Source organism: Festucalex cinctus, chromosome 12 (assembly GCF_051991245.1).
Source record: "Festucalex cinctus isolate MCC-2025b chromosome 12, RoL_Fcin_1.0, whole genome shotgun sequence".
NCBI classification, from domain to species: domain Eukaryota; kingdom Metazoa; phylum Chordata; class Actinopteri; order Syngnathiformes; family Syngnathidae; genus Festucalex; species Festucalex cinctus.
In genome coordinates this window covers 3,130,000-3,131,561 of record NC_135422.1, presented here as the reverse complement: position 1 = coordinate 3,131,561, position 1,562 = coordinate 3,130,000, and the positions used below count along the sequence as shown (strand labels likewise).

The 1,562-nt window shown below is 41.0% G+C and overlaps 1 protein-coding gene across 4 annotated transcripts in view; it reads right to left on the bottom strand.

Annotated features, from left to right (window-relative positions):
• Positions 1-82: 82 nt before the first annotated feature.
• The window catches only part of cnksr3 (cnksr family member 3), a 43,202-nt gene continuing 41,722 nt past the window's right edge, over positions 83-1,562 (bottom strand). For 2 of the 4 annotated variants that reach the window (XM_077538734.1, XM_077538737.1), the window contains 2 exons: positions 1,350-1,543; positions 83-1,210 (listed from right to left, as the gene is read on the bottom strand). In XM_077538734.1, coding sequence (XP_077394860.1) covers positions 1,010-1,210; positions 1,350-1,543 — 395 coding nt within the window. In that variant the 3' untranslated portion in view covers positions 83-1,009. The remainder of the gene's footprint in view (positions 1,211-1,349; positions 1,544-1,562) is intronic. The other 2 variants (XM_077538735.1, XM_077538739.1) reach the window with 1 other exon arrangement.

Sequence of the window (1,562 nt, the reverse complement as noted above, 5' to 3'; positions counted from 1 at the left end):
ACCCCTAGCGTCGCATTGAGGTAACTACAAGTTACGCCTCCCACGTTTCTGTATGGATCATTCACAACAATGCAGAAAATAATTCCGTTTTTACAGTCGTGTTTTATTGACCTAAATACAAACAAGATCACCAACGTAGAGCGTTTCGTAATAGACATTGAAACACGTCACAGCCAACATTACATAGTCACCATTAATTTTAGGAGGCCAAACAGCTGACAAGGTTGGGGCATGCCCAGTCAGTGCAGAACAAACCTTGATTTATTTGTATTTTTGATTGCGACTTGGACTTTGATGTTTTTCCACAACATTATTGGCAGAAGTTTTCCACTGCCAGTGTTTCAGGGCATTAAAATACTGAATAGCCTATGCGTTTCGTTTGGTTTAATTGACAGCAGTGAAAACGAGTCAATACTAAGTGTATTGAAACAATCGCCTTTTAATAATACCATAGAACCTTTATATCATCTAAAAGTCTTTCAAATGTGAACACTCTGATTTATGACAATTACTCTGACATAGTGGAGACTAGTTCTGAAGAGATTCTTCTCTGTTTAAAAAAAGTGTAACAGGAATTGACGGTGCATAGCACCAATAAGACTGAAAGCAGTTAAAATAAAAATAACAAAATAAAAAAAAAATGACGACGCAATCTAAATATATCACACATACAAAAAACAAGAGTTTCCATGTAAAAGCAACGCACATACATAATCTTTCAGAAACACAAATTCCAACATAAAAAGCAATCACATGCAACATTCGCTAATCTTACAAATCAAATACTAAAATAATACTAGGATGCATTTCACATTGTACTGTGACCTGCTAGTTACAAAATGGCTGCACATATTACATTTAGGAATAGAATAAAACAGTTTTCATTGAAGATCCATTTCGTAGTTGGGAAGATCTTAAAAGTCCACAGTAGTCCCACTTGAAAATTCAACAGCAGTGTGTGCGTGCGTGAGTGACCAAAGCCAGTAGCACAGAAGACACAAGCGGGCATTTATAAACTGGTTTCAGCCACAGGAGCCGCAATGGCCGATGCGGCACCTTGGGAGGCCTCTGACGCCACCTGCTGGTCATTTGCTACGCATATCTCTTGCACCAAAGTCCCATTGGCTTCCTTCCATTCTCTGAACCTGACTGAGGACAGATCAGGGTCGGACAGCACCTGCTCGAGTGCCTGGAGGTCTGCCTGTTTTGACTGGGATGGGGGGGCCAAAAAAAGATTGGAAAAACTATGAAATTATGACACAGTTTTGTCACACGTATGCAACAAATTGGTGTTTAAAATTTAGCACAGTGAACACCAGTTCATCGCAGGGGATAAGGAAACGGCCTACCTTTAATGTGCTGTTGAGTGTCCTGATAAGATGCAGTTTATCATTGACAGTGTGGTTTTTGCAGCGTTTAACGAAGGAGGCGCGGAATTCCCGTTTGGTGGATGGTTTGCGGTCTCCAATTGGCGACAGGCTGGCCTCCTTCAGGTGGATGTACAGCTTCTCCATCTCATCAGCGCTGTTACACTGATCGCCTGCTGCAACACCACATCATGA